Here is a 27860-nt window from a genome sequence, read left to right as displayed (position 1 = left end):
GCATCGCCATAGCCGCTAGGCTACCCGCGGCTGGCATAAATAGCAGTTAATAGGGTGTTCGAAAATTTCACTATTAGAACAGCGAGCCATTGCTTTTTTTTTTTCTTGTGGCGGTGAAAGTGGAGCATAACGTGCATTCCCTCGATGTGACGTCGTCTAAGGGAAGGGGTGGCAAACAAGTTCAGGTGTGCGCCGAGCATCAATGCGAAAACACTCAGCAACGCAATGCTTCGTGCTCGAGCACGCACTGGTAAAGGTAAAACGCAGTCCCCGGAGTTGAGTAGTCCCAACATGGGACTAGCCAGGCGGGTGGCAACACCTTGTACAGGACAAGAATAAAGTTTTTTCCTCCTCCTCCTAGTCCCGAGTTAAGACTTTTGCATGTGGTTTCGTCTTACACCGTGAAGTGTCTCAACCGCCCAACTGTAGTGGTAGAACTCAAAGCTCTGATGTCAAATGAAATTAGGGAAATCAATATGAACGCCCATTACAACTTCTGTAGCCATAGACATAGTGCACCCTGTCTTGATGTTCTACACATGTGCAAAGATTTTGGTGTCAGTGTTTCTAACTGGGGATGAAAAAAGGGTAGTTACGTAGTATAGTCCCCAAAAGAAACTATATAAAGGACAAGATTGAAGTTCAAGTAGATAATAGAGTAGCCAAAATTTTTGTCGCCTATAGAATGACATTCTTGTGTGTGTGTTAATATAATGCTAGTCTATTGTTTGTCTACTGTTTCTAAAGCACTTTTATGTTGTTGTTTTCAACGTACGAAAGGCAATGATTAGTTTTAAGAACTATAATATCGCATTAAATCCCTCCAGGACTAGATTAAATGAAGAACGCAGAAAAATGATCACCCGCGTTGAGAAACAAATGAACAATCCTAACTCCGAGAGATGAGGAGGCGTATAGCGGCACGAAAATAACACCCTCCCGCTTTTAAAACACATGGCATGATGTACGGGAGCTGGAATCAGTGCCCGCAATCACAAAAAAGTCGTTGCGCCAGAAATATTTTTAAGAACAAGTACGAGGGGACCAACCGTAATAGTAGACATAATATTAGCGAATGACAAACATCTTTCACCATCGCGAATTCACCATTGCGAAAACCGTTGCGAATTCGGTCCCAGATTTACTAAAGGCTTTTTTAGTACGCAATAATTATTTGTCGCAAGTGTGCCTTCTTGTTCGCTGCCATGGCTGGCAGGCCTTTTCCTTACTAAGCGTTGAGGAGTGTTAACGGTGACGTGCATCTTGCCGTATATAAGAAGAGACCGGAAAAGGCAGGGCGGTACGTTGCTCTTAGTTGTCTATTCTATGCAGGGAGAAAAGGGCAGAAAAAGAAACGAACGTGCAATGCGTAGGAAAGCGGGCGCACAAACGACACGTCTACATGCTTGAGCATGCAGGAGGGCAGTTCTATTGAAAACTTCTACAATTTCAATTCAAATCAAGCCAAGGAACTGTAGACACCAACTGCGCTGCGTACAAGCCCAATTTCTGTGAGAGCACGTCGTTTTCCACGAGTAATTAATCTCACAGGCAACGATTCAGCAAGGGGCCTAGGAACTAGCTTCTCTTCACCTGCAGCCTTGCATAAAACGCCCAGCGGGATTGCTTCGTAAATGATTATAGGCCTGCGTAACTGTTACAATATTTAGGGGAGCCTATGGAGATCGTCCAATTTCGTAGACATCTGGGGCCGGAAAGAAGGAGGAATTAAAACAAACACTACAGAATGAATTTGAACATCCAAGTGGCAACACGATGTCGTAAGATTCATCTTTCAGATCATTATAAAGCCGCATCTAGAAACATATCCCAATGTTTACAAATGCACTTGGGCTTCAACATCACCATTGGAGCACAGTGACTACACTTGTGGCGAGACAGCGCTTCCCTCACCTCAGCGGAATGGATCGTGGAGTCATGATGGAGTGAATCGTGGAGTCATGATGGCAAGTCGCGCAGAACGCAGGTTCATTGTCAACAAAATGAATAAAAAATAAAATTCACTTTGATATAAAGCTGTCGTTTGAGTACTGGTGCATTCAGCGCCATAAAGCATCCAGTGGAATTGCTTCGTAACACACCTGCTAAGCTATTTGGTGTGTTGTTGAAAACACCAACTAGCCCAGCAAAGCATCTTGCTCGACTACATGGCGGGGTCGAGGGAAGCTCTCGAATGCGATGGTTACAAGTTTTAAAATCACAAATTTTAAAGTGTCGTAATTACATTCACACGTATTCACTACGTGGCCACTTCAAGCCCTGCATATAGCAGAGCTGACCTCTTCGGCTCACATTAAACTCTCTCTCTCTCCTTCTCTCGACTCGAAGCTCTCCCTTGACTAGAACGGTTGTAGGACAGCGCTGCCCTGCAACTGTAGAGGTCATCAGTCAGGCTCCTCGGTGATGTTAGAACTAACATTCTGCAAATAAAAGCTGTAAGCGTCTATTCGAACAGAAGCGGTGAAGTACTTCTCGAGTAACTCGTCATCGAGGAATCGCCGATGGTCCTTACTAAATCGCAATGTCTACTTCAGTCGAGCAGCGAAGCTGTCCTACATATGGGCTTCGAGTAGGGGTGCTTTTATAAACACGATAAATCAAATAGATCGGAACTCAAGATATTCACCTGCTCGTGAGACAAAGACCTTGTTTGGCCGTGGCAGGACGGCTTCGGCCACTAGGGTCAAATCATGCGATAAGATATGAGCATCCGTTTGCTAATTCCATTCGACGGTGGTGTCTTTGCCATGTGGCAGGCTCGTTATACACACGGTGTTCTACGTGACTATTTGTATCATCGCGGAAGTCTTGAATTTTGAAGGTCGCGAAGCGCGCCGCATAGTAGCGGAGTTTGCAAACCTAATTAGGTGCCGCGAACTTCTGGAAAGAATTTAGAAACACTCTGGGAACAATCCGGTTCATCAATTTATCGCTTCGTTTTCACATTTCTTCAACGTTCGTTACTACCCCGCGAGCTGCTCCAAGCAGGAACAAATGCCGTAACAACAGGCACTACAGAAAATTGAACACCGCCCCGTACGGAAGCCTTACTGAAGTTTTGTCAAGCCACAAGGCCTAATTTGTTTAAAGGCTCTAGAAAGTGTCTAAAATTTTCCAGGTAAATGTGAAGCTAGATTGCGGTAAAATCGTCTGATTTAGCTGTAGCCTAAGGCTAAATGCTATTGTTGGTATCTAAGATGGAACTGGTAGCGAATCCAACCCGCAGCCGCGTGCTCTGCAGCCGAACGCCCCAGCCATCGGTGGTGGGTCGACTGTTTTCAAGTGCACGGAACTTTCCCGGGTCTCACAATGCCTCCTTAAAAGAGCGCACAAAGAAGAAACGCGGCATCCCGAAAGCAATGGTGTACAACGGTGTACTGTAGTCGCCGCCACACATCAAGTAAATAAACTGCCTTCTCTCAAACATCGCTATGCATCTCCAATCCTCTAAAAAAAAGAAAAAAGTGGCCTAACGTGCTTTCTCATTCACCGGAGCCACCATCGCCGCTCCTGCTCTCGGCCAACACGGTGAATTCAGCTAGCCAGGGGACATGAAAAGAAAGCTTGGGAGCTTCCTGAGCTAGTGCTCGCTGCAGACAAGCTGTTTCCGCAGAGCCGCATTCTCCACAGAGGCTACGCTGTAGCACGACTGCCGATAAAGACCTGCTCAAAAACTAGCGACATGCCTAATGATGGCTGTTCGCGTTCTCCTAGTCTGTCCCCTTCCTAAGCTCGAAGAGCACTGCAATTTCCGAATTGCTTATAACAGCTGCTTGCAGGCTTTTGCGAGGTTGCGCCTTATTCCTCCACCGTCATCAGTTCTTTCCATAAATCGTGATTTTTACTTTAATTTACTCCGGTATGACGTTGCATATACGTTGCGTGTGCTCCACTTAATACGGACAAAAAAAGTTGTCTGTTTTGACCTTGAGAAGGACAGCTTCCTGCCGGCGTATTGAAACGTGAACACGCCGCTACGTTGTTTGCCACGTGGCGTTGCTTTCTCGACGCAAAGATAAAGGGAAAGGTTATTGCTAGGGGTGTGTTAATATTCCAAATTTCGAATACGAATCGAGTAGTCCTTGATGTTCGATTCTTATTCCATAATGTGCTGTGCTGCAGCACCGAACTTATCTCCTTCAACGAACACACAACTCTAAATACATTGGGCGACATGTTCCTTCACTGTTCCGTTGCTGTTATCAGAGTGCGCCAAATAAATGAAAGCAGACTTATCAGACAGTCAAAGCTCTATGACTTTTGTACCGGTGACCCTGGGCATTTTTGTAAATGTCTGAGTAAACTCTCATTCACTATTCGTAATATACGACAAGTCGCAGAAGACTACTGCAGTGAGTATACGTACCAACGCAGTGCACTCATTTTTTAAAAGCCAGTCTAACATCTCCGAAGTTCCGATCGTAGCACTCAGCTATAGGGTTGGTGTTTGATGCATCTGATTCGTTAAATGGTTTTCAAGACGATGGTGTGCCATGGCTAAATACCACTCCCTTCGCGCCGCTACATCACGTGGTTTCCCGCCGCACTGCTCTTCCATGTGTGCCTACATAGACAGCAAGCTAGCCTGAATCTTTGCAGATTTCGAGGCTGTCTTGTAGAAGTTGTCGGATTTGAGATCTACGATAGGATTGGAACACGACATTCCAACGACGTAAAATAGAACACAACTTAAAAGCAAGCTTTGGTTCTGGCCCCACTCCGATGCCGCCTATTCAAATACATGTAAAACGCAGAAATGCTTTTCTGAGATAACCTCTGGGGCAATTTTAATGAAGTTTGTAGCAGTTGAGAGAGAAAGTTAAAATTCTAGTGACTGTCGGAAGAGGGAAATTCGATTTAGCGCCTGCTCTTTTTAAAAGATTTGTTTTTAATTCGCAAGATTGAGAAAAAAAATAGAAGAACGAAGTTTACAGATGTCTAGCCTTGCACCAAAAGCAGATATCGTAGGTCTGTAAACTGCACCCGTTAGAGCATCCAAAGCGGACAAATTTGATGTGTCAATTTATATCTTGCGTGAATTTCTTACATTGTTCACAAGGGTTTTGCAAAAGTTGTACTTACATATCAGTGGTTTGTCTGAGAGCCATGTATATTATAGCAATCCTTTAGATGTACTATCAGGTGCAATTTACACAATTGTGATATAAATTTTTATTGTTGAGTTACAGAGTTGTAAATGTCATAGTTTCCTTTTCTAAAAACTTGTGATTTTTACCAAATTTTATTAAGAAATGTATGGCCTAAATAAAAACTCGCAACCAATAGTCACTAGATATTAACTTTTGCTTTTAAGTGCAACAAACCTCATCAAATTTGGTGCACTGGTTGCCGAGAAAAACGATTTCTCCTTTTTCATGTAATTAAATAGGAGCCCCCGAGATAAAGCTTCCTCTTGAGAAGTAATCCCGGTTGTTTCTGCATATATAAAATTCTTTTTGAGCGCTTGGTAGAACCACAGTTGACGAGATAGCTGACATCCTGTTGTGAGCACCAAATCGACGAATGGAAAATACGACGTGTTGGGTGAAAATGTTTCACCTTCAGCAAATGTCGCCATGTAGATGGCATTTCGCTATTACTAAGGAAGGTCTCTCCGAGTGGAGTCCTTAGTGCGATTCTCAACGTTCATCGGAGGAAACGAAGGACGAAAAGTAAAAGCAGACTGGAAGTAAAATAAACTTTGTGTCACGTATGCGCCGAGATCCATCTTGATAATGTGAGATCCGAAGTCTATAGTATATCAAGCGCGCAGATGCTTTTGCGCGCTGTAACTCGGGACAAAGAAGACGCTCGGCTGTCGGGCATCCAAGTCGGAAGCCAAAGTGCGCTTGTGACTATATGCCTGTACGATCGCGCTGTGCTCACATGCTGGTAGTACCGCGGAGGGAGCAAAAAAGTATGAGATCAGAAAACGTAGGCGAGACCTCGCGACAATGTCTATAAAGCCGATATTCTCTCTTTTTATTGCAACGGAGTACGAAAACAAATGTTCCATAGCAGATGGCGCACCTTCGCCTTTGGCGATAGATAATTTAAAGATACGAGCAATATATCTTCATGAAGAATTGCAATGTATTGAGTTAAGGGCGTATGCCTAATAAGGTTGCAACTTGCCACTTTCCGAGGTTATCACATTTTGTAAAATTCTTCGGACGAAAATGTTTCCTAATGACGTCCGTAACTATGATGTCGCTATCAATCGTTTAGTCGACGCGCTCCGACAGAACGAACCGCGTCTCGGTGCTCCTCATTAACTTGTGCCGACTAACAATCTGTGGCGCGCCGGAATTACCAGGCCTCCCGCTTTTGCCTCGCCTTGGCGACGTGCGTGACGTCCGATTTTTGGAGACGAAGAGGCTGGACTGAAAAATTTGGGCGACGCGCATCCTGAAGCGAATTTGCGATAGAAAAGCTTTACAAGATGAAATAACTTTTAGGAATAACAAGCCAAGAAATTGAAATCTGTATATCCTCTAAAATACGCAAACAATCAGGTAACTACTGACCGTCTGTAGTTACCAGATCAATCGTTCTTTGTCTATCGAAGCAAAATATACCAGCCTGTCCAAAGAATTTATACGCAGAGCTAAAAATTAGCCTATCTGCCAAAGGTGGTCTGTAAGTCAATTTAAAGAAAAACTCGGCATACTTATGCCAACGTTCTATGGAGCAAAGGTTAGCCGCTGCGCATGTTCTCAAAGAGAAATTCGTCACCGATGTGGCTGCCTTCTCGGCGCGGCCGATCTGTTAGCATGATCGTTGAAGTGCTTTCTGGTGTGCGGCAGCTAACAGCTTTGCTCTGTAACAGCAGGAGTTTGGAAGCTCAGCGTACGGAGCTTGATTTTGAAGCGTACGTGGAGATGACTCAGTTTCACACAACGCTTCATGGATGACAGCCAAGCTTCCAAACACATCAGTGGTTCAGTTTTTTGGCGAATGAACAAAGCTGTCACGTTTACCGAGTGTATCCTTTAAATCGGCCGCTGTGGGCTGTTGGTCAATGCAGACGTCTGCTGTGACCATTTTCTTCTGCAAGCCTTAATAGTACGCCTCTTTTTGTCTCCTTGCAGGTAGTCCTGGTGTTCCTGTTAAGCATAGCATCTCTCATAATATATTTCATTGACGCTTCAAGGTGAGTGAACTTCTTGCGCGCCTCATACTAATGGGGGCGTCACATTGTTATGTGGTTGTTTCTTACCAGCGTAGCGCAGAGAAAACTCAGCGCTGCGCTGTATGCCTGTAGCTAGCGCTTAATGGACCAATGGATGCTAAGCTTCTGTTGTGCCAAGTCGATTTGTGGACATAGGAACGACAAGGTGTCCCGTGTGCCCGACTTTATTTCCCGAGTGTTATATTGGGTAAATTATTAACGATATGTTTTGTACGTCTGTTGCTTTTCTGTTGTAAGTGACTGAGCTGTTTTTCACGCGTTGTTTTCGTTTTTGTCGCGCTGTTTATTGGCGTGCACTTGACGGTGGGATAACTATCCTTTTCTCCACCAAAAAAAAAAAGAAAAACATCATAAGCCACAAATAGCTTCCTGAAAAAAAAAAGGCGGAGCATGTCAATTTTTGTCACATAATATTGAGGCGCTGCTTTGTTTATAGTCAGGTTTGGGTTTCCTTGCTCGAAACGAATCCGATGGCTGTTGCAGGATTTCCAAGGACACATGAGCAACTCTTGCACTTGAGTCCTGTCTTCTCGGTGCACAGCTGCAACTCTTTGATTTATCTAATTTTCTCATTGATATTTTGTGAGAAAACCTTTATCGCGCACGTGGCATGCCGTATAGCGCCAATCGCAAGCTTTCCGTTTGCTGTACAAAAATAATAATAGGTAATCAACATTCCCCTATATGTGCAAGAAGGTCGCTCTGTGTTGTGACAATAACGCGCCCGTGTATACAGCATTCATTGGAAGTTTATCACCGCTAGTCGTAATTAAAGAAATAGATTCTTCTTGCTTCATGAAGTGTCAGTGTGAATCACGGCAGCTACAAAACCTCACTGCTGTGAAGGAGCTCGCTTGCATGGCGACACGTTTCCGTGAATCCCATTCCATGAAGAGCTGGATACGTTCACTTTCTGAAAGTCGAGCACTATATTTAGCGCCCGCCATTCGCTATTTATCTTATAGTGCACTAGCCTGGCTAATAATAAGCTTCCGATAAATGCACGTTTTTTTTTCGCCAGGTCCCAATGCTGTCGTGATAAGACGGCAGCCGAAGCAACGTAATGCAAACTGACGCCCGTTTGTGTGCAGATTTTAAAAAATAAAGTTGAGGAATTAGTCATTTGAATTATTTCGGTGTAATGACAGTCAATAATAATTGTAATCACGGGCTAATCTTTAGTAGCCTAAACTTGAAACCATGTAGCGGTTAAGGCTTTCTAAGTGCAGTACGTTGCAAAGGATGATGACGTGAAAGTGAATTGCAGAGTTGAAAGGTGACCTGGAAAACATGGATACGTACAGATGAGTGTTGTGTACTTGTGGTCAGCCTGCGTGTTCATGCCACGTCTCCTCTCATTGTCCGAAATTTAGATCCTGTACCACGCATTTTGTCACACGCGATGCATGATTAAAGTTTCTGCCAAACAAAAATTATGCTTGCCCGAGCTACTGAGAGGAAGCAATGACAGCATGCAACGAAGATTTCATGGAAGCCAGCGTCTTGTACCACGCTTCAAAAGCGTAAGAGCAAGCAGATGAGCAGGTAACAACGCGCACAACGACGCATCGTCGAGATGTGCAGATGATGAGAAAATCATTGGTGTTTGTGTGTTCGCTTTTCTTGTCTCCACAGGAACCATGTGAGGCTAAAAACACTTCCGAGCCTCTGAACTGCATTGCAGCCTCTCTGCAAAACGTATTATTGCTCCCCTGCTTATGTTCGCCGCATTTTATTTCAGCTGGACGGTAATTTTCTTGGCAGTAATCAACAAAAGCAGCAAATCGTCCGGGCAGCGTTTGAAGTCTCTAGGTTATTGATCGCCGAAAACTGATACAAATATATCGGCCACTCGCATGCAACCTCTCCGCCGTTTTCGCAAGACCAGCTAAAATCCTCTTTTTGCCGAACGCACACGCAAAAAAGGGTGTGTCATGTTCGATGACCAGTACGGGCTACGTTTACTATCTTTGTTTTTAATGATTAGTAGCTTCAATGCAATCATTTGCGAACTCGACGGACAGGGTGGATGCTTGGGCGAACACACGCCTCGTGCAGCGTTTCCCGCTTTCTCATTGTGCAATTAAAAAAAAAAGTGTGTGAAGCATTCACATTATGGCGCTTTCGTTTCCTCATGCTGCGTAGAACTGGAGCCAGTAAGCAGTAAGTACTGGCCTCGCCTCCACGTCACAGAGGCTGTGCTGCATTTACACTCTGCTTGCAGTCACTGGCGCTCAATCCCGACGCGTCGCTGCTCCACAGAACGCTTTGGCCTCGGCTCGGCGTCTGCGAAGACGGCGCGGAGGCGAGAAAATATGCCAGAAAACGCTCCCCATTAAACTAAGTGCTGACCGCCTGGCGTTATCCATGCGGGACTTTCTGCCTGTTCTCTCGCCTGCGCGATTTCTTCCAGTGTTTTAGTGCGCACGTGAAAGTGGCAACGGTATGCGGTGGCGATGAAACGAAATGTTCAAGAGTCCTAGCGTCGAAGAAGCGCGTTCTGGCGCTGTATATATGGGGCTGGATGACCGTGCACATTGCACTCGGCTTCAGCTTCCAGCGCAAAAGCAAGACGCGCGAAATATTTGCTCCGCGAGTGTGAAACAATCAACGCAATTACCTTTTGTTAACGGTTTGGACAAAACACTTGCTCGCTGAGGCCTGGTAGAGGCGCTGACACGTACCTCTTTTGCGGCATATTCTGGCGCTTTTGTCGCAAAAGTGGCTCGTATTAGAGGCATTAGAGAGCAAACGTACCGCAGCAAGTCTAGAGTGCTTGCAATATTTCCTTCTTTATCAAAAATATTTTTGCGTGAGTTAATTTCAGTAGAAATATTTAGTTGCAATCTGCATTCGTTCTTCTTGTGTCTATCAGAGTTCTTTCTATTTGCACGACGACTTACATTGGCACGCATGAGCGGAAAAGGCCGTTCGTGCATGCGTGGGCTGATATTCCGAAATTCAAGCGTTAAATGAGTATACTGACACGTAATTTCAGACTCGTCATTTCTCCTGTTTTTATTTTCTTAGTTAAACAATAAGGTCTAAACCCTCTAAACTCAATGCAAAATACTGACAAGCGTCATAGTGCGCTAAATAATTTATTAAAATACTTATTTCTACGAATGTGTTTCGGTACCAAGAAGGTACACGTGTCATGAGACATCAAGGTACATTGACTCGCTCCGTTCCTGCAATCCCTATGACTCTCACAAGCGAACGTAACCAGAAAAAAAAAGAGCATTCTTTCTTTTGTGTCTTCTTTTTTGTACATTCTTCAATTTTTCAATGAGCAACACCGTCATGTCTAGTCTAATTGCTGACGACGTCAGCAAATTTTGCTTTGGGTTATGATGTCCGGATAATGTCGATGACATCACGTCCGGCATTTAAAATGCCGCCCCCCCCCCCCGCTACCAACTTTAGTACCAAATTGGAATGAGTAATAAGTAGAGGTGTGCAAATATTTGGATTTTTGAATACGAATCGTATAGGTTCTGCTGTTCGATTCGCACGCGATACGAGATTTTGCTATTTGAAGTTGTAGGAATAGTCGTTTATTTCAATTAAATAAGGAATAAAAATGCTATTTAGAGTCTCCGGGGAGGCAGAACGATGAAAGTGAGGACTGTTCCGAATGATTCTGCTACATAATAGCTGCAATTCTTGTGCAACGGCTCCAGTTCCTGAGCGAACACACGGCTCAGATAACTTCTGCTCAAGAGTTTCCAATCATTCATTACTAATGGCTTGTTTTTAGGCAGCTTATATGCGAATTTGTTCGCACTTAGTACTTAGCCAGTCTCGCTACATTTACATCCCTTTAAAACAAGGTGCAGTGCTGTAGTCTCACGCTTCACTTCCTCAGCGAACACAACCTTGTACGTGCATCTGGGAACGTGCTGCTCCTCTGTTTCATTACTGTCATTACCATGATGCACCAGATAATTTAAAGCAGTCGTTCATCCTTTACAAGCTCCTCAGTTATCCAGACGTCTCATTTTACACGGTATTACATGCATATGTCAATGTGTCTAAGCCTCATTTCCCTTTCCTTTTTTTAACCAAACGAACTCCGTGCAAACTTCGCATTTGACGTTGCTTCAGAAACAAGAAAATACACGATGCTCAATTCGATATTCGTGGCTCGTTTTTCTCGAATAGTCGATTTCGATTCGTAAATTTCACAATTCGAAACAGCCCTACTTGTAAGTGCGTCACAATTATCATATTTGGCAAGTGCCATCCTTGTACGCGTGACAAGCATGTGGTAGAATTTCTGCAACTGCCAAAATATGTGTCAATACTCCTTCAAGGCATCGATAGGTTTTCCTAGCAGTGTTGCAAAACGTGCTTTGCGAAACGCGGTTACATATGCGAGCAGATGCCAGATATGGGTCCGCTAGTTTTAGTGATTTTAATTCAATGCTCCGTTAGCCAGGCCAATCCTGCTTGCAAAGGTGGCTTTTTCGCTTTAGCTGGCACAATTTTTGTGACCGAGTCGGAAAATACATAATTAACAACCAACTTTTTTATCAACTTTGTTAATCAACTTCTTTAATTTTGTGATCATGGTACAGGTTTATGCAAGAAACCTAAGGCAATACTATTCGATGGCAACTTCATTTCGTTCAATTCTTCTACAGCGGTCGTGTTCCGAGAAATCTATCAAATATGGCGCTCTGCGCGGTAATCTAGCATGCTGAGGCGGTAGTCTGGACACACGAGGACGAACCTGCCATGTGACGTAGCTCATTGCAGGGTCAGTCTTGTCCTGCCGGCCGGCAAGAGGAGCGCAGTTGTTATCACCTTCGGCCGGCTTCTAGATGCGATGCGAAATCAGCTGCGTCACGTGGGAGGTTTGCCTTTGTGCCACAATTCCGCCTTTGCAGGCAAGTTACAGCGGGAGGGAGAAAAAGGTTTGTTAAAAATATAACTAAAGGGCAACCCCTGTTGTGCTTCCGGCGAGGTGCCTAAATTATCGTACAGAGACATTCCGAGATAACTATCGTAAAACCAAATTTCATTACGAACATCTCGGAATACAAGCGCTTTTGAGGAGGAGGAATGAACGTTTATGGTGCGAAGCAGCGAAAAAGTGTTCTCTCTTCGCACTAGGTGGGCGGCTCTCTCAGTCCACAAAGCCATTCACAACCGGCCAGCACCAACCTACAAGCGCCCTTGAAGAATATCAAAAATGTTGTTTTCGAATCGTACGGCGCTCACGTTTCTAATATAAACATATACGATAATCGCGGAATTGAAATCTTAATTGACGAAATGTTGTTAAATATGTATTTTTTTACTCCACTTGTTTGCCAGAAATCTGGCCGCCAAAAAATCACAAACTACCACCTGTGCAAGCGGCATTTGCAAAGCTATACCATAACGTTGTTAAAGTTACTGACATATGCCCGCCGTGGTGGATTAGCGACTGTTGTGTTGCGCTGCTAAGCACGACATCGCGGGATCGAACCGCGGCCGCGGCGGTTGCATTTCGATGGGGGGCGATATGAAAAAAAAAAAAAAAAGACGCCTGTGTCCCGTGCATTGGGGTCACGTTAAACATCACCAGGTGGTCGAAATTTCCGGAGTCCCCCACTTTAGCGTGCCTGATATCGTGGTTTTTGGCACGTAAAAAGCCCTTAATTTATATTTAATGTTACTGATAGTTTAATTTTGAAGATACTCTCTCCATATAAACCGCATGTTTCTGCGACATCGGTATCTGTTTAATAAACATGGCGCGCGACATAAGATAAAATGACTTTTCTTGTTTGCTCAAAAAGCTTCATAGCACTGGTGGACATTAGAAGTTGCGCAATAATCGCAGATGACATCATCAATTAGTTTGGTTAAATTAATAACCATATTGGTGATTGTCACGCGAATTTTGCTGTGGGCGGCACCGACTAAGCTTGGCCAGCAATCACCTGTGTTTAAAAATTTCAAAAAATGTTCAATAAGTCCTTATAGAAACGCGCGGTATGTACATACTATGTTCAATATTCACAGAGACTGTTCGCGGGATTTTCCTGTCGTGCACTAACGTCGCGTATTAGCACCTAGCAAGGGTTATAACCTCTCGCGTATTGATGTCATTTGTCTTCTATATATATATATATATATATATATATATATATATATATATATATATATATATTCGTCTTTTAGAAGCAGTAGACGAAATGAACCTAAAAATAAAGGAAACGGCCAACTCGCGATTGAAAAATCAGAGTGATGACAGCGCCGTCACTGATTCTGAGAAGCCAGCAGTCAGCTACGTATAAAAGCAATCGAGTGTCAGGCGTTCAGTGCGAACCGTTACATCTCTAAAAACGTCTGTATCAATGTTCGCGCCATTTTTAGTCAAAATGGAAGGCGGCCTCTGTGCTAAGCGAAAAAGGAGAGCTCCGTATACTGACTGGCTGGATCTCTTCTTCGCACATGTGCTATGGTTCGATGCACATTACAGATCGCGGGTATATTTTCATTCGAGAGAACCTGAATTTTCGCTCCACTTCGACATACCGCGGTTACAGTATACGAGAATTTACGAGAACGATACAGAAATCTGTATTCAATAATATCTGGTTCGACAGCGCAACGTTCTTGCAACGCCGAATATGATCATTCCTTCTGTTCCGACGGTACTGCCCGATTGGACAGCACTGGGCAGTGCATATTGAGGGGATCATGAGGAAGGACGAACCAGCCGCTGAAAGGCATCATATTACAAGGCGATTCGAGTATATTAAAATAAATAAATCAGTCCTGGATGTCGTATTCTGGTGAGGTGCTACACCATGTCTCCCAGCTACCGTTAGCCAAAATGTACAAGGAAAAAAAAATGGGTTAGAAAAAGATAAGACCTACAGTGTTTTGTCATCAGACCTCTATCGACCGAACACCGCAGACTTTCATATCGTATTGCACCATGTTTTTAAAATATTTTTTTTAATTGAAGAGCTTGGCTAATGTTAGCTGGGACACCCTATAATATGGTGCATTGCATCGCTCAATTTTTAGGCTGGTGGTGTTGTTTTTCTTTACCTTCATATTGTTACTAGATTGTATGTGCTTACTTGATTCTATGCTCCCCTTACTCAATGCCCATGCAGGGGCCTTGTAAGGTATTTTAAAAAAATAAATAAAAATAAATAAATAAAAATATATTGCTGTTTTTTTTTTTTTTTTTTGCTGCCTTATTGTGCTGGGGGGGGGGGGGGCATCAAGCTCTCGTGGATCGTCTCTGCTGCCGCAAGCGCGGTTTTATTGGTTGCTCTTATTGTGGGCACAATCTCCGTATCAGAAACGCAGCTCAGGAGGAAGCCAAACACGCCTGTGCGGGCGCTGCGAGCTAATTGGAATGAAGCTCATTCCGCGGCACGCTCATATGTTCGCCTTCTTTGCGAAAGCAAAAACCGCACTTCGGCCCTGGATGCACCTTGCACTAACGTGAAGCGCCTGCCTCTGAACAAACTTGCGGTTCGGCGTTACATTTCCCGGTTGTTCAGGTGGAAGGCCTAGGATAATTCGGTCACCGAACAGAGGAGCCCTGTATGCTTATCAGTTTTGATGCTGCCAGTGTGCGCGCTTCTCTTTGCTTCGACTCTTGAACATGTCGCCCGCAATAAATGTAGTTATTGTGTTTGCGCGCGTGTGAACGTTCCATGCCGCTGTATGCGCAACACATCGGCACAGTTCACCCGTTAGAGATACACTTTTCCTTCGGTTTCCTTTGGCAAACGCACTTGTGACAATTTTCCAATGGTAGTAACCAGCATGTAGAAATCATTCCGGTGAGCGCTGACCGAAAATTCGTTGTTCCGTGCGGAGCCACAAACTAACCTTCTTGACACTTGTTTCTGTGCTACTGCTGTAACATAATGAAGCTGTTGGGCGGGGAGCGATGTGTAAATATTGCGAGAATTGGCACTAATTCACCACCACCTTTGAAGTGTGAATTCAAGCAATAACATGAGAGACGAAAGACTGCCGGCGTGCTCTTGCTTTGACACGTCGGCGTGGGGATACGTGCCAGTGACGAGCATTCGGAAGCCACGCGCAAGCCGCCGCCGACCTCTGCGCGTTTCTGCATTCGTCGTGCCGATGCGGTGCGCAGCAAAATGTCGTGCTCTTCGTGTTGTGGGTTTGATATATCAGCGCATAAAGCAGCTTCTGCCACTTCTGCTATTCATAAAGCGTTGGACAATGTCAACAAGGTGCAGGGGGAAGTGAGCGTGTGTGCTGATGTACCGCGCAAAGCAGTCAGGACTGTAAAAACAACTGCGCCACTGTTTAGTGTGTTGAGCGTTGAGGAGGTCCGGCATAGTTCTGCCCGATACAACTACTGGGTTGGAGGGTTGTGTATATTACACGTAGTTGTAGTCACGGTACCTGTGCATTGTTATTTTCTGCATGGTAGTTAGTGTGTAAAACGCTTTTCAATAGTGTACGTTTTTCTTTTTCGCATTCTTCGTAATGTTTTTTGAACTGATATGAGCATTTTGCGTAGATATAGAGAAGATCTTGCGCTGAAAGAATTGTACAGTGTGCTCAGTAGGTGCTGTTTAGTGACGCCAGCTTTCTGCTCTCTTCTGTTTCCGCTCATTTTGGTTTCCGGCTCTTTCTCGATTGGCCAATCGCCATGGCCAATCTTATCTTCTGCCTCTTTACGGCTGCCGTATTGGTCGCCCTCCTTTCTTCGGTTCAGTAGCAGGTACCACATGACAAGCGTCATTTTTTTCTTCCTGTCCGCTTGGTTTGAATACTGTCTTTCGTTTGGACTACTTGCACGGCACACCCATGCCCCGCCTAAAACAATAGGCTTTTATCTTCGTTTATTACTAAATATATTTTACTAGATATTACCTTTTCATTAGTTGTTTGTTTGGGACCTCCGATTAGGCCATGCTCAAGAATTTCTTTTCTTGCCCTAATTGTGTGAACGACCCAGCAATTGGTGTGAATACATGTGCCAATAAGCGTGCAGTGTCTGACACTAACGCGATCTTAACAAGCTTGTTTTCTTTATTATTATTATTCATCTCTTCGGCATCTGAACACTGCCATCTTTAACTCCCCCCTTTTTTTTTCTGTCTTCTGCGCCACTCAGGCATTTCTGAGAACAGGGCATTTACCTCTTGCTTTCAATATGACCAGTATGCTTTGCTTTGTCACTGAATGATCCTACAACAAAACATGTCTTTCCTTTTTTTTTCTTTCTTAATGCTCACTTTCTTGTGCATCTTCATTGTCACCACAAGCCGTGAAAACATACAGTAAGTATTCATTGCAAAACACATTCGCACGGTGCATAATTTGTAACACAAAAAGAAAACCATAACTCATTTCCGTCTAAAGTTTCCTTTGTGCAAAACTGCAGACTATGCTTGACGTTAAGTATAGTACTCTTAAAACGAGTTATTTGTCGTTCTAGTATGCCACCTGTAATGTGTAATAACCATAGGGAAACTTTTCAACTAAGGAAGATACCCAGCTTGTTCTCCTGGAACAGACTCCCAGATACTAGACAAATATTTAATTGTGTGGCTTTCTTTCCTGTCTCTTCTGCACTCATCCCCTTGCTGTCTCAGCGGTCCTCACGACATGATCCAACAGTAAGTTGACACCAAGTCTTTAACGCGAAATTGCCAGATATAAGTCATGCAAGAGAAAGAAGGGCAATTTTAGCAAATAAGATTTATGTAACATCTTGGCACTGAAGTAAGCATGAGAAAATAACTTACAAAGATCTCCGAAATTCGTGAGCAGCATTTAAATCGGCGAAAAATCACAGTTGCGGGGGCATTCAACAGTGCTTGAGCGCTGCGGTTGCGTCTTCTTAAGCCAACCAGAGGCGTGCGCTGAGCGCCAGCTAAAGCTCGCGGCCCACTTTCGTCAGCCTCGATTAGTGCACAGCCAAGCCGCAGTTAGTGTTGTCGTCGTTTGAGTTTCTGTTCCGTCTCTACAAAGAACGTCGAGAATGTTGTGACGCATTTTCACAACTAAACCAGGCGCTGGCTCGCAGAGCGCGTGGAGTTGCGAATCTTCCCATTAAGTATCGAGACAAAACTGTTTAGCCTCGTGGGGCGTTACAGACCACCATATTTAAAATTTGTTTTCCCTGCGTACAATGTTGGGCTAGAGCAACGAATACTACATCGCACTTCATTTCGCTTTGTCGTTGCATTGCTGCTTTATGCCGGCGCTGTTACCGCTCCTGATAGCATCTGCGCTAGTAGAGGTAAAGCTAGCGTGAGCGCGGCTTGGAGCTGGCTGGACCGATAATGGTATTGTTAGAAAGGTGACCAGCACGCTATAACGTTATACTGGTACACCTTTTATGGCGTTTACTTCAGGCATTCCTTTGTTTGTCCCGGCAAAGCAGTCGGCCATTGCGCGGCGCCGCGACCGAGGAACATTCACGGTGCTTCGAGAGTGAAAACAGGGCAGTATAGTTTAGCTGCAAGGCGCCTCGCGTGCTTAACTGCTGCGCCGTGTTCCTTGCCGCCTTAATTAACGTAATAGCGTACCGCGTTGGGCATCAAAACCTAGCACTATTGATTAACGTAGGTAAAAGCGTAATTCACTGTTGCGTGCCCCGGAGGCTTAAATTCTCACTTAAGTTCCAGCCGTGTGCGGGTATATAAAAAGAGCAATGTTTGCGCCACCTGTTACCAGTGTAGCTGAAGGTGTGCGCACGTAATTCATCATGCGCTCTTTCCTTTTTCTCTTTTTTTCCCCCCAGTCATCGTTGTTGGGCGTCTCTCTGCCCATACTTTATTTTTGAGACCTTTATTGCACCACTGAAACTCTTTTTTATTTGTCTCTGTCTTTATTGCGAGCCACGGGCCTAATGTACACGGTCCGCTGGCGCCCCACCGTAGGTGTCTCGCGATACGTCGGTCTCGCGATGGTGACTTATGGATACCTGCCCCACGGATTCCCACGCCCAAGGCCACTTTTCGTTGCACTCAAAGCAGTAAAACCTACTTTCACGATTACTTTCACACCAACCTCGTAATTACTTTGCCAACAAAAGGGTGAGTCTGCGTATGTTATGCGTCATTCTGCGTGACATTTGTTGTGAAAGCCCAGGCTTAAGCCGTCCCGTCGTTATTATCCCCGAGTTCTTCAACGTTATTATCCGCAGCGATGAGTAGCGAAGAACACCTACAAAGCTTCGCGTGTCGCGCTAACAACCCGCAGCTGCTCGATAGGTGCTAATGAAAGGCTCGCAATAGAATCACCGTAGCCTAGGTGACGGAGTGCCCGACTGCTGCGCCATTTTTGTCGCCCCCATTACTTGTCCCCGAAGGTAAACGACGAAGCACGAAAGGTTTCCGTGCACGCCATAGTCACCGCCAGGCCGACATGCCACCAATGTCGCTTAGACGGCTTGCTTACGCGTACATTACGGAGGTTCCGAAAAAAAGAAAGAAAGAAACGAGTCAACATTGGAACGTTTTTCAGCTGAGTCACTGAGCGCTTCTATCTAGTCGCGGGGACTCGTGCCGCAAAAACCCTTTACCGCTAGTAAGCCTCCGTACGTCCGGATGTGACGTACGCTGAGGCCTCCAGGATGGCCGTGGAAATCCTCGCGTGGCGGTAAATATAGCAGGCGAAGGGTGCAGATTCAGGACGCAGAGCCATTACTGCTGTGCTGCTGGAGCTGGCGCGATTCGATTGAGGTCAGGTAAAATTACACGCGTTGCACCGAATAAAAATACCGCAGTGCAAAACGTAACGCAGGCGTATATATGTGAGAACTTACTTTGTAAATTTAGTATCTAATACGCACGCCGGAAGAGAGCCGAAGCGTCTCTCTGAATGCGAAATGACTAATGACAATTTCGTCCAAGCAGGAAAGAGAGACAGAGACAGGCCGCGATAAATCATTAGCTGTATAAGCTCAACTACGGAGTTTTAGAAAATTTGTACGTGGCTTTTTTACATTCAAGGATGAAATTGGAACGGATGCTTTTTTACGGCAGTCCAACCATCTAGTGCGGTGCGAGAAAATGTTGAGGTTAACGAAAGATGAAACGAGTGCATTGAAGCGTACCTTTTGATATATGCGCGCATATCTATTCGGTAACTCTGCTATACGTGCATAAAACGTGCATTCGAGGAGTAAATCGAGCCTGCTTTACAACCGAGAACGTATCGGGACCTTTGCCTGCTACACCGTTTAACTATACAACAGGCGGGAACGCTGAGACGAGTACTTCAGTGCCACTCGTATGAGACTGTGATATGGTAGATATGGTTTTGGCATGCAGGCCACATTTTGCGCTGAATGGCCAGTCCATGTAGGTTTCGTCTTACGATTTGCCATATGCCCGTGTTGTGGCCAGGTCTTCGCAAGCGCAGAAGAAAGCAAAAACGTTTTCTACATATGTGTTCGCTAAAAACTCTTCCTTTTCTTTATTCGCATTCCTTTTCCTTGCGGCGCAATCAGTAATGAAAAACAACAAAGATACCAGTAAGTATGCCACTTCGTACTATTCCAATGTCAGTGGTCGTCTTATGTTGTGTTTTGCTGTGCACCGGCCAGCGCTGTATTGAAATGCCATTGAATGAAAGTTACCAATGGGCTGACACGTTGAAACTGTGTCCATCAGCGACAACGGTTTTATAAACATGAATGAAAACATATACAATACAAACGTGGGAAGAACTACACGTGAAAGATCGTAGCAGACTACAGCTTTCTCCTTTACAGGCTTTACTCTCATCTCCACGTGTTCAGTGCTATTGCTTACAAGTCAGCTGGTGCGGCAACATTTGTGTAGGTTAAGTCAGCAACTGGCCAGTGCACGAAGCTTGTCAGTCTTTCGCTGTTACAATTTTGGGCTGAAGATAACAAAGGTCTATACAGCCTGGAAGCTGTTCAGCACTGACGAATATGTCGAACAAGAGTACAGCAAGGCAGAACGGCATTACAATGTCGAAAAAAGAGGAATTTGCACACTTAAAGATTTGCATATTCTGTGTACGAAAAACGAGAGGAGAGCTCACTACCTGCCTCCCAGTCCGCAGCCCTGACTTTTTTTTCCTTCTTTCTTTATTATTGCTAGCTGATGGGCGAAATTCAAGGAGTACAGACGCTGAAATTTCGACTGCGCTTACTTTCCTCCAGCAATGCTCTTGCACCGTTAATGAATTCGAGTCAAGGTGCAGAATCCGTAAACGACCAGTAAATGATTTCGTAGCTTTAGAAGTTTCTTTCCCATAAATTGTCGAACGTATATGGCATTCAAGAGGCGCATGCTGTTACAAAACGGTTCAAGAAACTTTAACGAGGCGCAATAAATTGGCTAATATGACGCACAGGGAACGTCAAAATGTCAACAAGTTTCGGGCAACCCGCGATCGATTGTTTCCTTTCATGTCGCGAAACCAACGTGAGACTTGTTGCTGTTTTCCATGGACGCACTTAAACACATTTGACTTCGGTACATGTATGTTATCTGGTGCCCGAAAACCGAAACATGCTATCATAGAAACGTTCACACTAATAAAAAAAAAGTGGACCACGTTCTGGAGCTGTATTAGTGACTCGTGAACTTTCTACCATTCCGAGCACGAACAAGTTTACAGCTGAAAATTTCACGTCTGTACTTCTTTAAATATGGCGTAGCCTAAATCGCCTCCTAGAAAATTTTTTTTGGACCACCTCTTTCAAAAGTTGCAGCCTATTCCCCGCACCATCTCATTTGTTTCCCGGCAGTCCGAAGTTTTAGAGAAAGGGGTTTGCGTTTCTCAGTCTCTGTGCCTTTGGATCGGAGGCAGGCAGTCTACTAATGAGGGTGCATTACGCGGCCCAAGACAGTCGCGGGTAAGAGCGTAGAGGCAGCGAGTGTAAACATCGGATAGCTAAGCACGTATCTTCGGAGAGCAATTTTAAACTTCGGGCTACATGGAACTACACGCTTCAGATCAGGAGGATCAGCGTAGCTCAAGCCTCAGTTGTGTACGAAAAATTAGTACAGAAGTGGGCTCAAAGATCGTAGATTACGCTAAAGTTGTCCCAATTTCCCATTAATGAAAGGATTTATTAGAACTGCATTGTTCAGGTAGTTTTCAGCGAAATTTTCTTGTGGTGAATAGTTACAAATAGTAAATTCGGGCGACAAGCCCTGTTGTCGACATCCATCCTTGCTTTGCGCGGAAGTTAGAGTGTCAAGACCGTTGCCGTCACAAGACAGTTTCGCAGGTCGCACAGCGCAGCGAAATTTATAATCTAGTATGAGGATGCACTCCGAAATTCGTGGCGCGCTAGTGAACGTTTTAAAATTTTCGGACCGAAGCTGAGCGGTCATTTCTTAGCTTCCCATGCAGGACGATCGCAGCATAATTCACGGTTACTATAAAGAATCGCGGCTCACAAAAGACTTTAGAACACATGAAGCTAGGAAAACGCCGCATTTACTTAGGCCCTATGCGCGCAGGCAGGGGTCGATGGCTGCACTCGGCGCTTGCTTTTGAGACCTACGCAGCCCAGAGCTTGAATTCCCGGTCGGTGCCCAGGCAGAGAACATTTAAATTTACGAGTCCAATTTCGAAACATCTTTGTTTGTAAGAGCTGTGTAATAAATAAATTTGTAAGCACCTACGAGTTTTTGTAATGGTTGTCCTTCCTTAGCACTCAGATAGTGCTGTTTAAGCCAGTGTAACACGGGTGCCCGCATTAACTTTGCAATCAGTAGCTGCTTGATTTCTTGCTTTTGCGATGTCTAATAAGTGCGCTATAGACGTAAGCAGGACTTGCTGGTGAATATCTGTCTTTTCCGTCACCAAAAACATGTCTCACAGTGACACGCAGTAAGTACGGCCTGCCTCACAGGAGCGGTGAGGCTATGACGCACAGCGGCGTCCTGCGCTGCTTGCCGTTGCACGGAGCACGCTCCGGAGCGGGCCGCCCTCCCTCCGCACGTGTCCCTGCACCGTGTACACAACATAGCCCCTGTCGCGCCGCCGCAGCGTCATTTGTATTAAGCACGGTACGCAGCGCAGTCGTGAAGTTTTGAAGCAGGCCGCTGAGATGGGCTCTCGTGTCAGAACGCCCGTGTGGGGTGTAGAGATGTAGGGGTTATCGCAGCGGAGAGCATGTTACCTAGTGTTATTACCTTACATCCTTGCGGTCTCCTTAGCTTTAGGTGAGGGTTCTTGTTGCACACTAATGCCAGCAACTGCTCATCCACGGTACTCCCATAAAGGAAACGCAAAAAAAAAAGGAATACTATCGCACTAAACGTACTGCGCACAAAAGTTACCTAGTGACGAACAGTAGGGATTACAACGCTCTAAAAGCACTCCAGGCGAAGGTCGACCGAAACTGACAAGTAGTGGAAGAGCGGGATAGAGGGTTCAAGAAGGGATGGGAAGTAGAGTAGAGAGAATGTAGATTCTTAACACTGCGACCAGCACACACGGAAGCTATGAACTAGAGCCCGATTGGCTTTCACTTACCCCATTCCAGTAGGCAGTCAATTTCGTCACACTTATTGTCCTTGTAGCACTAGCTAAGTAGAGAATTTATAGTGATTTGCTTGTTCTAACTCATCTATGCAAATTATAATCTTGACTACCTGCGTCTGAAGCCGTCGTCCTTCAGGATGTGGGCAGGTTGTTCAAAGGTACCTCGGAAAAGCTTATTGTAGCGGATAAATCTCACAGAGGGTCTGTGGCGCTCCTTATCTGTATTATTCGGCTGGCAATCAAATAAGGAGACGCAGGACATTCGCTGAGGATTTTCTTCTTCAATTTCCGGCTTCGAGAAACGTAGCTCTAACTTTTCTCCATGAAAGTGTGCCCTATATAAACAATTATCTTGATATTCTGGCTTTTTAGTTTTCTTTTCCGTTACCTACACCTCCAACATTCCCCTTCTTTTGCGTGTGCAGAATGCGGGCGAAGGCTCAAAACAGCCGTGTGAATGGACTCAGAAATATGCCCCATCGAGACTTGTTTCAATGTTTCATGACTGCTATGCGTGATCACCTAAACGCATGCTTATGTGTTGTGGTTATCAATGTTTTGCCGCGTGCACACTGAATTGTGCATTATGACGCCTCCACGTCCATGTTCATCCTTAGCTGTAAACCCTCTTTCGTCATCTTTTTACACGTTCGTGGGTTCCTGCAGTTGGAACATTGTGCAAGTAGGGGAGAGGATACCAGCCTGTTATTGGCATACTTAACTGAATAAAACAAGAACCTCAAACACAGAACAGTGCTCATAGCATACGAAAGCAGTGAAAACATATGAGTAAATAAAATACAGTCAACAACGACTGTAAAAAATGCAAATATCAAATTTTACACAACACTTAGCGATAAAACTAGGGCAATCAGAAGACCATAATCTTGTTGTCATTACGTATCGTGTGTACAAAATGCATTACGATAAGAAGGCTGGCAATCTTTTTTATTATTATCTGGGATCACGTAATTTGACCGCTGCTAAGTAACGTGTGATGCGACTTCGTTACTCTACAATGCTATCATTGTACCTATAATAGCGAATTTTCATTGCATGCGACACTCTACCATTTCGACGTAGCTGCATTAGCATTGTCTACTTAAGGATTCATGCATATAATAATGTCTTGTATCCAGAATATTCACCTAAAATATTAACGGCAATCCTTATTACCTCGCAATAAAAAGCACTTCTCGGGCGACGGCTTACTCAAAAAGAACTTAGACTGACGTGTTCGACGCGTTCAAGCATTATTAGTTGTTGATTAACTGATGCAAGTCCAAGAAAATAGGTCACTGAAGAGTCGGACATTCTGCAAACATCAACAATAGACCCAAACAAATAAGGATTGTGAAGAAAAGAGAAACACACAAAATCAAAATAACCAAAGGCAGAAAGGATCGAAGGAATAGAACGTCACACATGAGCCCTCTATAGCGTGTTCAATCGCAGATTAGGTTTACCATCACAGTCAGTACGTTTAGGGCACATCTAAAATCCCCAGGTGGTCAAAATTAATCCGGAGTCTCCCACCGCGCTTTGCCTCATAATCAGATCGTGGTTCCCAGAACTTCAGTTAATTTAGTAAGTCTATACGAGTACATGAGAGAAAGATAAAATGGTTTTATTAAAAACGAGAAGAACAAAAGAAAGAAGTGAGAGATAAAGAATAAAAAAAGAAATGGAAGAAAAGCGAACTACAAAAGAACCTCGCACACAGTGAAGCATAAAAGCGCATCACTACAGATACTACACGCATATCAATTACAGAAATTAATTTAGAAAACAGTCCGCACAGAGACAAAGATTGACGAAAGTAAAGTAGTAAATAAGCGATCGAATCGTAGTGGCAGTAAAAGTCTCCATAACTTAACAACAATTCTAATAAATATTTTAGCGAAACACGGTAATATTTGTAATACCGAATGATTCTGCTAGTTTCTAAGGAGCTTTTATATTAAGCGCTCTTATTCATAATATGCATATACGTTGATCATAGGCCTAGTATTCTTGCAGGACTAAATGGCTGGTGTTAGAGTGCCATTAAAATATCCTTCGTCTCCATCTTATAGACTCTTGGCATGGACAGGTTAAAAGAACGTGGTGGGCATATTACTCTTTATGACCGCAATAATACTGCATACCGATAGCGTGACCGATTCTGTATAAAAGTGTCCCATATTGGCAGTGTCAAGTATCAGGCAGTGGCTTTAATTAAGGACGCGTATTCACGAAACATTTTGCACTTCAATTGTTCGTCAGAGAAAATTCCAGACAATCCTGTTGCTATACATATTGTTAGCAAAGGCGGCCGGCTAACAGCAAAGAGCACTTAAGGACGAAAAGCTTTGGGAATTCGGCCCCAGGTTCTCAGCTCATTTTATGAAGTCGATAGCCTGTCGTAGCTCCTCGGTTCTACAACAACAAGCACATAGCACGCTAACTGTTCCTTTTAGGAACCACGAGAACATCAGGTTGAGCAAAATGCACAACCAAGAAGATTTCAGTGCATTTTTTGTCGCTTTCTTATTATTGCATCTGGACCCGTATTCATCTTACCTTATAACTGTTAATAAGAGCAAATTCAAGTCAATCCTGATGCTGGCCATCTTATTAAAGAAGGCCGCTGCCAAATGGTACAGAACACTTACGAACGAAAAACTTCGTGAATTCGACTTCATGGCCACATTCACAAAAATTATCTTATGCTAAAATGATTCGTAAGTGCCGGCCAATCGCGATGTCGGCCATCATTAGCGAAGACAGCCGGCTAATAATGGCAAATAGCACTTACGAATCAAAAGCTTTGTTGAATCGGCGCCTGAAGTTTTATACGGCTGCATAGGCTTCTATAGCACATGTAGTGCGAGATTTATTGAAATCTTGCTTCGAACTCAAGTTACCGAGTTGCTTCTAGGAAAGTTTTTGATGGTAGCATCTGAAGCTGGTTCAGTCAAATAGAAACGTTAATTCATCTTTGTCTAGCCTCAAGGGTTGCCGCGAGAGGAAACTGGACATGTAAGCTGAGAAATTGCTCTGTGACTCTCATACGCTAATGCAAGCTTTCCATCACGTCCATTGTGACGGAGAACTTGAGGGACAACTTTACTATTCACAGAATACTTGGAAGTGCAAATAATCTACCACGTGTAATAACCGTACAGCGCTTGCCTTGGAAATTGGCAAGAAGGCATGACCGCCTATAAGTGTGGGCCACTTCTCTCCTGCCCATTCATCTAGACCAAACCTAGTAAATTGCGTCATCTGATGAAGAATTCGATGTTAGCGCTATCATCATGTTTAAAAAAGTGTGCTCTTCGATATGGCCTTGAACTAAAGTATATTAGGATTACTCTTAACAATACAATCAATGAGTGCGGCAAGCGGTTTCAGCATAAATTTGACAAACTTAGGTTCACTTTTTTCATGAAAACGGTGGCAAGTTTTGCTATAGAGGAACGTTTTTACGGTCCCAGTTGGCATTGTAATTTGCGCGTTCGGTGCAAATTACTGTTATGTTTCTCTTATCCGCCTTTCTTGCTTTAGTTTGAATGAATTAGAATAGCGCAGCAGGCCATATATTCCATCAAACGTCTGGAGGATCTTCCCTTTCAAATATTCTTGGAATGTCCTGCCCCTCGGTGCATGCATAACCTAAAAAAAGCATCAATGGCGCCACGTGCCTAAACGCGTGCCGCTTGTCAACCCATGTCGTCTGCGAGTGCCGTTCCTTGGAAGACCAAGTGTTTTTCTTCCATGCTAGACTAAGCCGATTAGCAGACGGATAGTTCACGGAGCAAACAGACCTTCGCCTCGGTCGTCATGCATGCACAAATCTTCCAGTGTGACGCTGCGGTTTCTTAAGTCAACTGGATTGTTCAACCGCATTTAAGCACGTGGTAAACACTCGTGTGCGTGTGCGCACGCTCTGTCGTTTTCTTTTCTCCTCATTCGTTTGACCTAGCGTAAGGCAGGAAAAAGGATGCGACTATCGTTAGACTCCCTGAGCTTTCTCTCTTTTCGTAGTTCGTTCTCTCACCTGTCATTCGCTTCCTCAGTAGTGAAACAACCGTGACAAACTTTTTATACGTACTATAAACGTCACCTACCTTAAGCTATTGGCGTAATGCAAAAGAAAAACGCGGGCGCTATAATGTAAATCCATTCGAAACTTTTCGATTCTATTTCTGCAGTCAGTCCTCAACGATAGGGCAAATATTTTTTGGGCCACCCCTCTTCGTTTGTCTGTCATGCGACGACAAGAAAACCGCGAATATTGGCTATTCTGATATGACGTGTACACAATGATTATACATGATTAGACAGAACAAAAGAAAGAATTCGGCAGAAACACTGAATACTGCTTACGTGTGGGAATGCGAAACCATTATACCGCTTGCAGACCACGGAACACCGTGAGCGCCTCGGGCGCCACTTCCTTCCCATTGGCTGCGCCGTCTCACTGTCCAGTGACGCACTCACTAGGCCACACCTTTAGTCAGCCACAACCGTGCATGCAGCCGCCGTCGCGTCGGGCTCGTCTCGTACTCGGGGAGGGCCTGGGTTCGATTCCAACCCAGACCGAAATTTACCAAATTTTCTTTTGAAATTTATTAATTTACTTTGTTTACAGGAACCTGTATGAGAAATCTGACGCCAATCTGAGCATGTTTTTACGTGTTTTCACTCTGCGCCGTCGGCCATTTCTGGCACCATCTTTTTGGTCACGCCGACTATGACAAATTTTCGCTCAATGGGGCAGATGATGCTTTTTCATTAATAATTATTTGTGATCCTACGCCTTTTTAACCATTAGCCCTCCGCTATTGGTGGAAAGCTTTCGGGCTGCGCCCACTACGCCTGCCTGTCAGGCAACGTCACAAAACCGCGAAATCTTACTGGGTCAAAGTGATGTACGCATTAAAGATGCATTATTATGCCCAACAAAACTGATTTTTTTATTGGAATAGGCGGAGATTGCCCCGTTCCGAAATGAAAGATGGCTGCCCGCCGATCGCTTTGGCATTGGCAACTCGGAGCTGCCGGGGAGAACGGATTTATTTGCGTATCATAAAAAAAAAATTGCGTGGCAGTATAAGGTTTTCGAGCCCTTTCGGCACGTATATGATGTCGCTTTGCCAACTTTCCTTAGCTA

The 27860-nt window shown here is 44.4% G+C and overlaps 1 protein-coding gene across 1 annotated transcript in view; it reads left to right on the top strand.

The window, feature by feature from the left end:
• slo (calcium-activated potassium channel slo) overlaps window positions 1-27860 on the top strand; it is a 207979-nt gene that overhangs the window by 111543 nt on the left and 68576 nt on the right. The window contains exons 2-5 of the mRNA XM_075697538.1: window positions 7113-7174; window positions 16483-16497; window positions 16813-16836; window positions 19680-19703. Coding sequence (XP_075553653.1) covers window positions 7113-7174; window positions 16483-16497; window positions 16813-16836; window positions 19680-19703 — 125 coding nt within the window. The remainder of the gene's footprint in view (window positions 1-7112; window positions 7175-16482; window positions 16498-16812; window positions 16837-19679; window positions 19704-27860) is intronic.

Source organism: Dermacentor variabilis, chromosome 1 (genome assembly GCF_050947875.1).
Source record: "Dermacentor variabilis isolate Ectoservices chromosome 1, ASM5094787v1, whole genome shotgun sequence".
Lineage (NCBI taxonomy): Eukaryota > Metazoa > Arthropoda > Arachnida > Ixodida > Ixodidae > Dermacentor > Dermacentor variabilis.
Note: the sequence above shows the minus strand (reverse complement) of the source record. Positions and strands in the feature narration are given on the sequence as shown.